The 12,920-nt window shown below is 42.1% G+C and overlaps 1 protein-coding gene across 4 annotated transcripts in view; it reads right to left on the minus strand.

Moving 5' to 3' along the window:
- PUS10 (pseudouridine synthase 10) overlaps positions 1 to 12,920 on the minus strand; it is a 79,554-nt gene that overhangs the window by 36,307 nt on the left and 30,327 nt on the right. For 3 of the 4 annotated variants that reach the window (XM_084622721.1, XM_084622720.1, XM_084622722.1), the window contains one exon: positions 641 to 675. In XM_084622721.1, the coding sequence (XP_084478847.1) occupies positions 641 to 675 (35 nt within the window). Of the gene's footprint in view, positions 1 to 640; positions 697 to 12,920 lie in introns of all 4 variants that reach the window. The other variant, XM_084622723.1, reaches the window with a different exon arrangement.

Here is a 12,920-nt window from a genome sequence, read left to right on the forward strand (position 1 = left end):
ACTGAGAACTTCCGATTCCAGACTGAGAACTTCCGATTCCAGTGATGTCATTTTGGCAATTTTCATGAGCACTAAATTAATTTTAAAACACTACATTGAATGGATAGCCCACACCCCAAACTCAGAAGCATTGTCCTAGAGATGCTGCAGTCACAATGAACATACTGAACAAGAAACATCCAATTTAGGCGCAAATGTAGGATGTGCACATTCCAAAGCTGAAACTATAATCTTTTCAGGTGCTTGGCATTCAGCTAAGTAGTAGCCTTCATATCAAACTTATAAAGGCAACTGCTTGTTTGCTCTATTGCTCAAGTACCTGGATGCTGAAAGGTGCTTCCCAGCCAAAGAATAAAAGCAAATGAAGCAGCTGAATATCCTTGTTTACAAGGTCAGATCATTTACTCCCTGGCTTCATATTTATTTTGAGTTCACTGTAAGTAAGGGGGGGAGGAGAATCACTTTGTTTTCATACACATGAAAAATACAGTATTAATCATTTAGTCATGAATTTCTCTATCAGAGGCCCAATATTTCAGAGAAAGTTCCTCATTGTCCTACTCTGAAAAAAGTTATAGAAGTATCTCTTAATTCACTAAATCCAGTACTCTCTAGTATAAATGCTATAAAACATACTCACCCCATTTCCTCTTTTACCAGCAGCCAGGCAGCATGCTATGGGCCATCAGCCACACACAGGAAGGAGAGAAAAAAAAATGCAAGTGAAATCAAGCCTCAACAACATTCAATCATCAAACTATCTGACAGTGCTGTTAATACAAACCACTTTGTTCTAAAAGGGAAACAAATATTTACAAAGCCAAGAATTTCCAGCTACTTATTAGGAGTTTAAACTACACTTTCATTTTGCTTTGGAACTGAAAGAATAAGACAGGAGTAAACCCTCAATCCCACAGGTGATTTTTTTAAAGAGAAGATTATCCATTTTTTTTAAAGTATTCCCTCTTTGCAGGAGTAGTCCCCTGTTATCTAAGTATGAGCTCTCCCCTGCTTACTGTCCCAAAAACATATCCAATAAAGAGCTCTTACCTCCCCTAGGGCAGGCACTCAGAAGCTAAGGTAATTTTTTTTTTTTAGTTGGATCAATTTTCACTATGGCTACTGGAAAGCTATTGGGGGAATTTTAAAAAATGCTGCTCTGAGCTTTTATCCTGATTTTTTAAATAAAGTATGTGTGAAAACTGTACACACTTTTCAAATAATTCACTCAAAATATATTTCTTAAAAAAAGAGAGCACATCTTTTTTTTCCTCATAACAATGAAACAAATGATTTTATGGCAGTCAAGCAGGCATTTTTAGACAACTGAGTAATATGCAGAGCACATAATGTTCCAGGACAATCTGGCAGTGGGAAAACTAATGGATGAAAACCAAAATCCAGGTGGCTCACAACAGCCTGGTATTAAAAGAAGAAACACTAGAAAATGAACATTTGCTTTCCTATTAATCTAACCTTCTATTGTTTCTCTAATGCCTTGATATTCCCCTCCATTTGCTCTTTGTACCTGCTATTTTAAATAACCAATATGACACTTCCTGAGCTAGTCAATAATTACGTCAATAAAATTTTTATCCTTATCTCTAACATTTTAGATTATCAAAATAATCTGTCACCAATGTGTGCATATCTTAACCCTATTCCTGATATCCCAAACGCCTCTACTTTGTCCTCCTCACTTCTGAAATTTCACTATGTCTTTTGTAAAGAACCTAGAACACTTTGGTGTACTGTATAATTCAGGGCAAGAGGCTAGCCTTCTCTGATTTCAGACACTTCTGTCGAAATTAAAAGTCTGCATTTACCACAAAGAGCAGTAAAATCTGAAGGATTATGCAGACTTTCAGTGTGGAGAGTTTCTGGCAGCCTCAATTTTCACCCCTTAATACTGTGCCATCATCTTCTAGCCCAAGGTTAGCTGGGCAACAAAAAGGGCATAAAGCCCTCAACCGTTAAATCCTAACTAATAAAATTAGTAAAGTGATGAGGATGCTGTAACTCTGCCTAAGAAGAAAATGCCTTTAACTTGATTGAATAAAGTAGGTTTGTGTGTATAGGCTTTGCTTATGGTTAAATGCTATGGTACACTGGCCCATAAAGGGAAATTTGGATTTATTGATCTGAACAAAAAGACCAGTAAAAATGACTTTGTTGTAAATGCTGTCTGCAAAGACATTTCAGAAGTAATAACTGGGAAAGAGGGGCCAAAAACAAAACAGGAGTTCTGACTATAATGAATTTTTGCTTATCTCATTTGAAATTCTGACATCCTGAACACACACAAGCTTCTGAATGACTATCTCACTCCTCTCAGTTTGAGAAAAGCAAATTAGATTTCTCATCTGATCATGCTGGCTCTAGGATAAAGAGTTAAAATGAAGTTCTCCATTTCAAACATTTCCAGAGAGATAGAACAAAAATTCTGTAGATGTCAGTGAATAGGTGGTAGGGGATTGATTGAACTAAAAATAAGCTAGTATTATTTAGCTTTATTCCAAATCTATCTAGTAGTAGACTGGGGGGGGCTCAAAAGCAACCAATATGGAATTGCATTTAGTTCTCTGAAACTCATATCCCTTTAAATATAAAGTTGGATACCTAGCTGAGGTCTTGTTACTTTTGAAATTTAGGCTACATCTATTGACTGCACACACTTTAAATCTTGTTATTGCTATTGTAATTAGAAGTGTACCTAAACTATCCAAGTCAAATGCAAATCACAAGAAACTTAACATCCAAAGATCATCAAATATATCTAAAATTTTATTGATAGAATATTAAACCTAATTCTATATATACACATTACATTTAAAACAAAATCAAATAATGCCCCATCTAGGTGTACAAATGTGATATAAACCACATACCTAGCCAGACACCAAACCCTATTCCTCCCACCAAGCCATGCCTCCTTTTGTCAAACCACATATACTTTCTGCTGAGACTGCTGGTTTGGGGGACAGGGATGGGGTCAAGATAGAAGAGGGCTGGGGAGTGGAGCAAGTGATGCTGGTTAGAAGCCACAGGTCCCTTTGCTATACAGAATATTTCAGGGTTCACACAAATGTTTCACTTATTCCCCACAGATCTGCACCTTGAGTGTTGAGGCATGCAGATGGTGGGAAGATTTGAGTAAGACCCCTCCTTTATCTGCTCACCATAACCTCTTCAGTTGCTCCATACAGATCTGTGGATCCTAGGATCTGCTGCTCTACAAGTACCCACCTACTGAGAAGCTGCAGTAAGTAATCTCTCCCCAAAATGAGAGCACGCTGCACGGCATCTGTATGCTGCTGCTAACAGTCCCAGGCCCCCTCCCCCATCAATCTCACGTACACTGACTAGGATAATTTAGCCGTTCCCTGGATCAGAGAGTCACTTCTCAGGGCAGATGATCCAAAACCACCACCTTGTGTTTTCCAGCTAAGAAGTCACAGTCCAAGGGAGAGTCAGCATGACCTCATAGTCAATGGTATGAAAGGTCAACAAGAGAGATAAAAGAATAAGCATGGGCACTTGACCACTCTCCATCATTAAGAGAAGATCAACCACTAATGAAATCAGTGGAGCATCTATAAAGTACATGTGCCTACAATCTGACTGAAAGGGATACATCAACTGAAGGACTTCAAAGCAGAACAAAGCTGCTTATGCCACAATCTTCTCAAAATTCTAAAAGCATGCCTTTCCTAAACATCAGTAAAATAAGCTGATCACTCTTCAAGGTGCATTCCCCTAGGACTCCACTTCCTTTATTGGCCTGACATGTCTTTCTACTGGATAAACTAAACAATTATTAGATTGCAATAATTGTTTAACACATTATACCTTCAATCTTGCCTATGCTCCCATTCACAGTGAATCCCATTTTCTACACTACAGGTAAATGACCACATCACTAATGACTTGATCCAAAAACCCAGTGAAATCAATTGGAATCTTTCCACTGGGCTTTTGGATTAGGCCTACAGTCACAAGAAAATACAAGACTCTCCAAAAACAGTCTTGTAAAGACTGAGTTCTACTGACAAGGCTTCTAGCAGGAAGTCAGTCCATCTTTGGAAAATGGTATAGATCTGAGAGAACCTGCAGTACATGTGCATCCCAATGCCAAGTTTGCAGAGGATCACTGTGAAAGCAGTAAATATAAAAAGAAAAGCTACCAATGACTTACTACAATATCTGGTGGTCAATTTTAATAAGCCATACTTCTGTTTTTTTTGTTAGTGGGGAAGAGAAGAAAGTGGATTTAAGCAAAGAGCTGTTCAACCTAAGAGTATCCACTGTAACAATACAAATTCTGGAGGCCCAATCTTGTAGTCCTTTCATGGGCATAGCTCCAACCAAACTCAATGAGAGTTTTGTTGACAAATTCTGCTGGGAAGGGGAAAATCTAAAGTCAGTTCTGCAGCTGTCTCATTCCCGTCACTCTCCTGGGCTCTCCTGACTTAATATTTGGATATGGTGTTTTTAAAAAATCTTTGTAAAATAAACTAACCAGTCCCTACTGGAAAAAAATCCCTATGAAAAATCTAATAAAGGGATTTGAGAAGGTATATCAAACTTAAAGGGACATGGTCAGGACTGGTTGGCCTTTTGGCTAAGATCAAGCGTCATGTCAGTATAATATTTGCCAGACGATGTATCACAAGCCTGAATCCTTCCCTCAGTGATGGAAAGAATGATTTCATAGGTCACTTTCACCCACCCAGCGGTGGCTGGACTCAATAATCTAATAGGCCCTTTACATCCTTTATTAGGCCTACCCTCAGCCTTTCTGAAAGAACAAGCATACAGGTTGGCCTGTCAAGAAATAGGGATCTTTAAACCAATGCAAGAAATATTGGAGTGGGGAATAAGAATGCTTAAGACTTTGTTAGATACACAATATACTAACCGATGCACCCACTATATCAGTACTGAAGAAAAATGTAGTTGTACTGATGGAATATTGTTTACCTGAACACACACTGTCTGATTCATTATACCGTGTGTACATATATAGTATATGATTAAGAGTACCTCACAAGCTACATGAAGTATATCTTAATATTGTTTGCATAATGACCCATGTTAAATCATAAATTAAAACAGTCTACAATAGTAATGAAGAATATACATTTGAATGAGAGAATATGTTGACTGCAGAATATCGTTCTTGACTGCAGCACTTGTCAGATACAGATTTACACACCCTCATTTGCACATCCTCATTTGAGATAGTATTTCTGGGGTTTTGTTCATTCACATAATTGTAGTTGCACCTCCAAAATAGGGGAGAAAATGTAAAAAATTATAAGCTAGTGGTTTCTAAGAAAGTTTCCCCAGGGAGTTAACTATGTTAAGTACTACCATGAGTCAAATTTCATATCTTCTCTCCTGGACTTCAAAAGTGAAAGCCTTAAATAAATTGCACCAGAATTAGGAGTTACCAACTTCTCTGCTGCTGGCCTGTTCCAATTAAGAGCTACCACTAGTGAAGAGATTCAGGTAGATGGAGAGACAAGGGTGTGTGGCGTGAGCACATGACTGGGAGCCAAAAGTTTATTGTATTGATTACAACATGAATATTTTTATTTTAATACTGTCTGAGGGACCATGGGAGCCAGATTTGATATACTGTGGCCAGTCACAGCCACTTTATTAGAAAAAAGATGAAGCAGGGAAATTCCATGCGGTACACCCAGTTCTGTAGGGAGTAATGACTACAGATATGACAAGCCTATTTGCATGAATGTCATGTGCCAGGATGATGGATCACAACTTAAGCTAAAGGAGGGCCAGATAATAATTTCTCTAGAATTCTTTACACAAGCAGCAATTAATACTTTAACTTTCTCCCTTATGAAAAGGCATGATTCATTTCCTATTCAAACATATTTGTTCCACACAACCCTGGCACTCTTACTCCAAATTTATTTGCACCAGGAATGCTGATTCATGAAACTGAGGGTAGAGAAGACTTTTTAATATAAAAATACTAATCCTATGTAATTTCAAATTTGTTGCAATGCTTTATGTCCTTTATTTTGGGCCTTTGTCCTGTGTTTTATCCTTGGCAGGATGAGCACTATGGAGGTTAATTACAGTTAGTATATTATCAAAAGGCAGCACCTGAAAACTTCTTTAGCAGTTGTCTTTACATGTTGGAAACATTATGTGCCACACAAATGGTTAACAAAAGAGAGGATGTCTCTAGGTGTCTTTCTATCCTAAAACAGTTTATGTTCTTGTGTAGTAAAGTATGAAGGAAGAATTGAGAGAGGAATTGCATCTTTACAGCACAAAGTATTCTGGTATGGACAATGTTATGGTATTTGCTGCTCTCCAGAATAATACGTGCTAATGCAATATAAATAAAATAATCCTAAAATACATCATCTTTAATGGAAATATTACTTACAAAATACTATAACATCATAAAAGGAAAGATACACATTTGTTGGTCTGAATTCTTGATTTGCCAGCTCAATCTCCCCAGCTCACATCCGACTGTAAGCCTGGTGTACTGGGGACTAGACAGCATGCAGCACTTCAAGTCAGCAAAGGGAACCCATGTGAGTACAAACTATTTTTTTCCCATTTGCAGCCAAGCTTGTTTCCATCTGCTTTGCAACAATTACTCTACTTGCTTAAACTAATGTCAAAGCATCATTGAGACAGAATTGCAATGCAATGATGCCCTCTACTGAGGCATTATTGCAAGGACCCGTAAGAAAAAAACAGCAGCATCATTTCCTTGCTCTTCTATATAGTTGAGCCATTAAATAACATTTTGAATTACATGACAAACCCAGCTCACCTAGAGCTGCCACGCTGTGTGTAGCTCTTTGAATAATATATTTTAGTGGACGATGCAGGGATCTGATGACATAACAGCAACAGTGGTGATTTTAACCTCCAGTTCAGCCCATTACTTTATTTTTACCCCAATGGGAATAAGACAGTTACTGGAGTGAGGAGCAATGGAGCATGGAAAGCAGATGAGGGAGAGGGAAATGACTGAGTTAATGGGAATTACGGGGTACACCACACCTCTGAAAATCAGGCTCCTTATTTAAGTGTCTAAATTTGGACTGAGGAGCCAACCTGCAGGCATCCATTTTTCAGAAATCTTAGCCAAGGTGCCTGACATTTTACAGATGTCCAAAGAATCTGCTTGGATACTAGTGTGCTCCCATGTTCAGCCATCTTGTAGAATGCTTGTTGATTAATCTCCTTTTTGGATAATAACAGGACCATGAGAAGGTCAGAGGAAGAAATCAAGCTAACAAGATTACAAGACAATTTGTTTTTGTGTTAGTCTACCAGGTACAGCAGCTGTTGGCCAGTACACACTGTCCCTAACTCAGCCATTTAGAATGGGAAGTGAAAAAGAATCCTATAGCCAACTGGAGTTGCAGAGAGATTTTAGGTAGGCAGAATGGGTGGGATCCACAAAGGGACTTAGGTGTTGCAACACTAATCGTCAAAGCACCTAATTTTTAGGTGCCAAGAAAATCAGAGGAACAACGCTCCAACCCACAAAGCCTGAGTTAAGCACCTAGGCAATGCATGGGGAGAGACAGGCACCTCAGAATGGGATCCACAAAAGCCAGCACACTAGGTGGAGAGCCACCTAAGCTAGCCAATGGGAAATGCTGCCTAGATGGGGGTTTGCGAAGCCTCTCTTCTCTCTCAGAGATAGGTACCAATGTCTTGGCTGCAGGGAGGAGCCTATATTAATTTAGCAGTCCACGAACAAGAACCTACCATCTCAAGTCAGATGGCTTAAGTACCTACGGTGTTTCCCATAGGAATGAGTTAGGCGCCTACCTTGCTCCACACAAAACAGCTGGAGGAGGAGATGAAGATGGTGCTGCCCAGTGTTCCCTCTAATTTTTTACGTCCATGTACAGAATGAATTTTGTTGTGTGCACCAATATGGAAATGATGTGTGACACATCACCTTCATATTGGTGCACATAACAAAATTCATGTGGTAGGGGTGGGGCCGAGAGGTTCGGAGTGTGGGAGGGGACTCAGGGCTGGGGCAGAGGGTTGGGGTGGGGGAGATGAGGGCTCTGGAGTGGGGCCAGGGATGAGGGGTTTGGGGTGCAGGACAGGGATCAGGGCTGGGTGCAGCGGGTGAGGGCTCCGGTTAGGGGTGAAGACTCTGGTGTGGGGCTGGGGATGAAGGGTTCAGGGTGTGGGAGGGGGCTCAGGGCTGGGGCAGAGTGTTAGGATGCGGGCCCTGGGGTGAGGCTGGGTATGAGGGGTTTGGGGTGCAGGCTGCCCCAGGGCTGCAGAGGGGAGAGAGGACTTCTCTCCCCTGATTGCAGCAAGTCTGGAGCAGGTCCATGTTGGGGCCAGGGGAGGGGCACCGTGTCAAATCCGCACTGGGGCCAGGGCAAGTACAGGACAGGTCTGTGTTGGGGTGAAGGGAGGAGCACCTCTCCCCCAGCTGCTGCAGGTCCACGCTGGGGCTGGCGGGGAGGGGCACCTCTTCCCCAGCCTCAGCAGGTCTGTGCTGGGGCCAGATGGAAAGGGCACCTTTCCCTGCCGCCGCCCAGAGCCCCTGTGCAGGGCTTAATAGGCAATTGCGTGGCCGTGCAGCTTCGAGGGAACTTAGGTTCTGCCCACCTCTATCTCATCTGGCCAGATTTTGAATGAGACCCAATCCAGTAAGCAGCCTCTGACCACACCCACCGGATTGGTCCTGCATGTGGTCGAATAATTATCTTCCCTCGCTCATGAATTACTTGCGGTCTTAAGTGGGAGACAGGTATCCAGACGCCTAGAAGGAGGCAGCTCAGAGAGAGCACATGCTAAGAGGTAGAAACACAGGAAAAAAAGATTATTTACTTGTACTGTAACTGTTGTTCTTCAAGATGTGATGCAGACATGTATTCCACTTAGGTGTGTGTGTGCCCAGCACACCAGAGCTAGAGAATTTTGCCTATCAGTATCCATAGGAGGTGGTGCTCACGCCTTGTGCTCATAGCCCCTCCCCAGGCTATAAGCAGCATCACAGCTCAACTCCCCCTCACTGAATGCCCAGAGACTGGACTCAGATGCAGAGGGAATGGAGGATGGGTCATGGAATATGCCTCTGCATCACATCCTGAAGAACAATAGTAACAATACAGATAAGTAACCGTTTTTATTTCTTTGAGTAAATGCAGACATGTATTCCACTTAGGTGACTCACAAGCACTACCCACTCTAGAAGGTGGGGCTCAGAGTCTATCTAAGAAAGGACTGCAGGACCGCTCTACCCAAGCTAGCATTCACCTGGATGATGCAGTAATGGCATAATCAGGGGTGGCCAACCTGTGGCTCCGGAGCCACATGCGGCTCTTCAGAAGTTAATATGCGGCTCCTTGTGCAGGCACCGACCCCGGGGCTGGAGCTACACGCGCCAACTTTCCAATGTGCCGGGGGGTGCTCACTGCTCAGCCCCTGGCTCTGCCACAGGCCCCGCCCCCACTCCACCCCTTCCTGCCCCCTCCCCTGAGCCTGCAGTGCCCTTGCTTCTCCCCCTCTTCCCCAGAGCCTCCTGCATGCCATGAAACAGCTGATTGCGACGGAGGGGAAGGCACTGATCGGCGGGGCTGCCAGTGGGAGGCGCTGGGAGTGGGGTGGGGAACTGATGGGGGGCTGCTGACATATTACTGTGGCTCTTTGGCAATGTACATTGGTAAATTCTGGCTCCTTCTCAGGATCAGGTTGGCCACCCCTGGCATAATGGTTCATAAACATATGTATGGATGACCACATGGCAGCCCTGCAAATGTCCAAATATGGAGATGTCATGGAAGAACACTATTGATGTAGATTCCACTCTCGTAGAATGAGCTCACACTCACTGAGGAGGTGTAGCCAAAGCTATTCCATATATAGTCTTGATACAGGATGTTATCCATGTAGAGATCATTTGTGAAGAGACCTCTTGCCCCTTCATATAATTCGCATATGAAACAAACAGGCAAGGCAAAGCATGAAACGGTTTAGTCATATCCAAGTAGAAGGCCAGACAACATCTGACATCTAACATATGGAGATGCCACTCCTCCAGAGATGAATGCAGCTTAGGAAAGAACATAGGTAAATATATCACCTGGTTCAAATGAAACTGAGAAACCACCTGTCATAAATATAAAGGGAAGGGTAAACCCCTTTAAAATCCCTCCTGGCCAGCGGAAAAATCCTCTTACCTGTAAAGGGTTAAGAAGCTAAAGGTAACCTCGGTGGCACCTGACCAAAATGACCAATGAGGAGCCAAGATACTTTCAAAAGCTGGGAGGAGGGAGAAAAACAAGGGTCTGTGTCTGTCTGTATGATGCTTTGGCCGGGAACAGAACAGGAATGGAGTCTTATAACTTAGTAAGTAATCTAGCTAGGTATGTGTTAGATTATGATTTCTTTAAATGGCTGAGAAAATAGCTGTGCTGAATAGAATGAATATTCCTGTCTGTGTGTCTTTTGTGTAACTTAAGGTTTTGCCTAGAGGGATTCTCTATGTTTTGAATCTAATTACCCTGTAAGGTATCTACCATCCTGATTTTACAGAGGTGATTCCTTTACTTCTATTAAAAGTCTTCTTGTAAGAAAACTGAATACTTTTTCATTGTTCTAAGATCCAAAGGTTTGGGTCTGTGGTCACCTATGCAAATTGGTGAGGATTTTTACCAAACCTTCCCCAGGAAGTGGGGTGCAAGGGTTGGGAGGATTTTGGGGGGAAAGACGTGTCCAAACTACATTTCCCAGTAAACCCAGATAAAGTTTGGTGGTGGCAGTGGAAATCCAAGGGTAAAATAATTTTGTACCTTGGGGAAGTTTTAACCTAAGCTGGTAAAAGTAAGCTTAGGAGGTTTTCATGCAGGTCCCCACATCTGTACCCTAGAGTTCAGAGTGGGGAAGGAACCTTGACACCACCTTAGACAAAAATGTGGGGTGTGGCCGTAAATTTACATTGTCTTTGGAGAATTGTGCAACTCAGACTCTCCTTACAGATGTTATCACTACCAGGAACGCAGTCTTCTGACACAAAAGTGGAAAGGGATAAGACACCAGGGGCTCAAACAGAGGTCCCATCAAAGCCACTAGGACCGTGTTAAGGTGCCACAGAAGAACCGTCTCTCAGACCAGAGGATGGAGATGAAGAAGCTCTGGGGCTGGAACCGAAGCCAACAATACGGGATCTCCCATACTCCTGCATGGTACTGGGGAACAGCTGGGAGGACCTGCTCCATTGCATATGCGGACAGTAATGCCATGCAAGTCCACGCTCTTCCTGGAGATGGAGGAGGAAGAGTCTCCATGAGGCCTGGAGTGGTCTCATACAAACTTTTCCTCAGTGCACTTGACAGGGAATGGCTCCTCCATCTCTTTGGAGAGATGCCAGCTTCAGAGCTTGAAACGTGGCACTCTAAGAACCCAAGGGCGACCTCTGATCCTGTAAGGGCCTCGGTGCTGAAGCAGGCCACATGATCTGTTCGAGTAGGTGCTGTTTCAGGTGAATATCCCTAGCCACCCGAGTCCATCTTATGAACAATCTACAGATTGAACACCATTCCTTGACATGGGCCTCACCCAAGCACAGCAAGCACCAAGTGTGGGGATTGACTCGCCACAGGATGGATAATGTCTAAACCCTGGTGAGGGAATCAACAGGTAAAAACTTAACTAACTCTAACACTAAATCTAACACTAAGGGTGCTAGCTAACTGTGCACAACTAGGAAAAAACACTAAAATAGTGAGAGATTGTGATGTTAAGAACCACACAGAGCTCAGACTCCAGTCATGGATGGTAAAAAGGAACTGAGGGGGGCAAAGGTGGTACCATCTCATATAGCCAGGTATTGAGTACGAGGTACGAGCACCGCCTACTATGTGTACAGCTAGGAAAAATTTTCCAGCTCTCATGAGCTGGGCGCGCGCACAACTGAGTGGAATACACTGCTGCATCTACTCAAAGAAGAAATTAGGGAACTTTTACCCTGAAAACTTAGGTGCTGAATGAGTTTAGATGCCTACTGGGTTTGGCAGGAGTTTTGTGGAAGGCAGTGGAGCCAAAACTGGGATTTAGCCGCCTAAACTCAATACTTAAGTGCTTAAATCTGGGGTTTAGGCACCTACGTACCTTTGTGGATCTGGACCTATGTATTTACCTACACTGGAATTTTCCCAAGATACAAGAAATAATACCCTTAATCTTAGTAAAAATGCCACAGGTTCTCTAATGATCACTAATGTTCAGGACCTTCATCCCACTATGTTTACTGAAAAATTTTATTCTATCTTAGATAAGAAGAGATTTATCTTAAGTATTTGTAGGTTGCCATTCAAAACAGTTAATCTCAATGCCAGTTTAGAATAGAAGTCAGATGGACACTATAAAACATATTGTAACTAATATACTTAATACAGCAATAGTTTTAATTACCACTATATATTGTAATCTGTTGATTTGCCCAAAATTATTGGGGTGTCACATCTGTCCATTTTCTGCTATTTTCTAAACACGAGGATAGGAATGTAAACAGTTCAAATTTGACTAGACTGTTCACAAATTTTAGTACTTCACAGCTGCATTCATCTAGATTTCCCACAAAACATGAGTCAAGTAGCCAGGAAGTCTACTAAAATATGTACTTTTACCTCTATTACAGTGCTACACAGCTAGAGTTCATCTTCAAATTCTTTCACTTGTATTCTGCACTACCAATTACCATCTATTTCAGGAAAGGTACCAGCTGTGCTGTTCCTTCCCCGAGAAATCCACACTGCAGTGCTCATGTCTTCACCAAAGGGAACTATACACAAAGGTTTTGAAGAAACTCCTTTTAGTTTTCAGATTTAAAGAAACTCATCCACTGAATATTGGAGTCATTCAAATAGCTTTTTAATTAAAAT

This window comes from Lepidochelys olivacea (assembly GCF_965140295.1).
Source record: "Lepidochelys olivacea isolate rLepOli2 genome assembly, chromosome: 3".
In the NCBI taxonomy this organism is placed as follows: domain Eukaryota; kingdom Metazoa; phylum Chordata; order Testudines; family Cheloniidae; genus Lepidochelys; species Lepidochelys olivacea.